The sequence below is a fragment of the Nanorana parkeri genome, unplaced genomic scaffold (genome assembly GCF_000935625.1).
Source record: "Nanorana parkeri isolate BGI_ZX_2015 unplaced genomic scaffold, ASM93562v1 scaffold190, whole genome shotgun sequence".
Classification (NCBI taxonomy): Eukaryota; Metazoa; Chordata; class Amphibia; order Anura; family Dicroglossidae; genus Nanorana; species Nanorana parkeri.
Window position 1 is genome coordinate 1552663 of NW_017306458.1, and position 1666 is coordinate 1554328.

The window sequence follows — 1666 nt, forward strand, 5'->3', positions numbered from 1 at the left end:
AAGAAATAAAACATATAAGTGAAAAAAGCGTTGTATATTCTCATTATTTTCCCCAAGAATCATTCTGAGAGTTGCATATCATCCTCATCATCTTCAAAAAGAGCTACAGAGTGTTGTCCTTCTGGACAGTACATCAGCTCTTCTACCTCTCCGCCACCATTGCTTTGTTTCTGAAAGTGTATCTCAAGAAGGTCTCGCAGAGCATCTTTGTCTATAATATCTGGGATTCCTGTGATGAGGACTGTACGGTTACATTCCAACTTCCTCATCTGCAATGGACAGGAACAAGAACGGATGATTAATAACAATTCATTGTTTGTAGATTGCTTCTATGTAACATGAGGCCGACAGAGAAACTTCGATATCAAAAAGGAAATAGGACGGCCTGCAGAGCACTCCAAACTCACCAGGTAATTCTCCAATTTCATATTAGGGACACTTGGCAATTTATGTGAGCTAGTTAAAATACAACTATAGGGGAAAATGGATTTTGGTGTCTGCATTGGCGGTAATATTTGTAATACTAGTATTCAGTATGTTAATTCCCTTGTCACATGCTATGATTTATCGTTTAGTACACTTTCTCCTAACTACAGGGAAGGGGGGGTTACAACGGTCACTTTTTATTGATGTGGACTAGACCTTTCTACCAAAAGAGAAAAAAACTACCTAAAAGAGTTAGCTAGAGTTCTGCTTTAATTTGTTTGCTCTTACTTCAAGTCATTTAAGACGTTGTCAATCTAAGACTACCCTGTGCATAGGGCGACAACATTGCTGCTTGACTTTACTGCAGAGCGAACAACGTTGTCACCTTATTAAAGAAAGTAGAAAAATAACAGATCTCCCAGCAGGAAATCAGTTAGCACAGTTTACAGTAAGTAGGATTCTTTTGTGGCTGGGAAACTATGTGGGGAGTATTCTTCTCTCAAAAACAGCAAAAGCTCACAAATAGAAATATCTCGAAAAAAAGATCATCATCAAATTTAACAGAATAACTGACAGTAAAATCATTGAGATGCTATGATGAGGAGCTTCTTTATCTTATTTCACAGCACTGGAAAGTAGTGTAATTGGAAGGAGGAGGTGATCTACTGTGTCTCTGAAGCCAGTGTGGGAGATCGCTGGGGAAGACCCGTGGTGTAAAGACAAGACATCATTGTTTAAATATCACCCAGGGAGCGCAGACTGGATGGATCAATGATCTCTATATCTGTTTTGTGTTTCTATTATTCCAGATTCAGTGCCAAACGCACAACTGCTGGTGTGTGATGACGGGTATTGTGCCAATGCATCTCTGCTGGAACATCACAATGTTTACTAACAGTTTTCAAGAAGCTAAAACGTTCAATGGCTTACCGTGTAGTCCTTCAGGTGGCCTTCTAATGAAGGTGATACCACCACTTGGTGAAAAGACTCTCCAAAGGGCACATGAAAGGATTTTTTTGCTACCAGTCGTGAAGCAACTGTAATGTAGTAACAAAGTTCTATTAGAAACATAATTATAGAGAAATGCAATATTGTATTCACACACTACTACCCACTACACCGATAAGTCCAGAGAGGAGAACGGGAGTGATGTGGAACTATGGGCAATGTCAAAAATGGCTTGTACCGATCATTCTCATGCCTGGTCAGTGACTTCTACCAATCATTATCACACCTGGTC

General features: G+C 39.6%; 1 protein-coding gene across 1 annotated transcript in view; it reads right to left on the reverse strand.

Annotated features, from left to right (window-relative positions):
* Window positions 1-54: 54 nt before the first annotated feature.
* Window positions 55-1666, reverse strand: part of IFI35 (interferon induced protein 35) — an 18344-nt gene continuing 16732 nt past the window's right edge. The window contains exons 5-6 of the mRNA XM_018555277.1: window positions 1357-1463; window positions 55-269 (exon numbers count right to left, since the gene is read on the reverse strand). Of these exons, the coding sequence (XP_018410779.1) occupies window positions 60-269; window positions 1357-1463 (317 nt within the window). The 3' untranslated portion in view covers window positions 55-59. The remainder of the gene's footprint in view (window positions 270-1356; window positions 1464-1666) is intronic.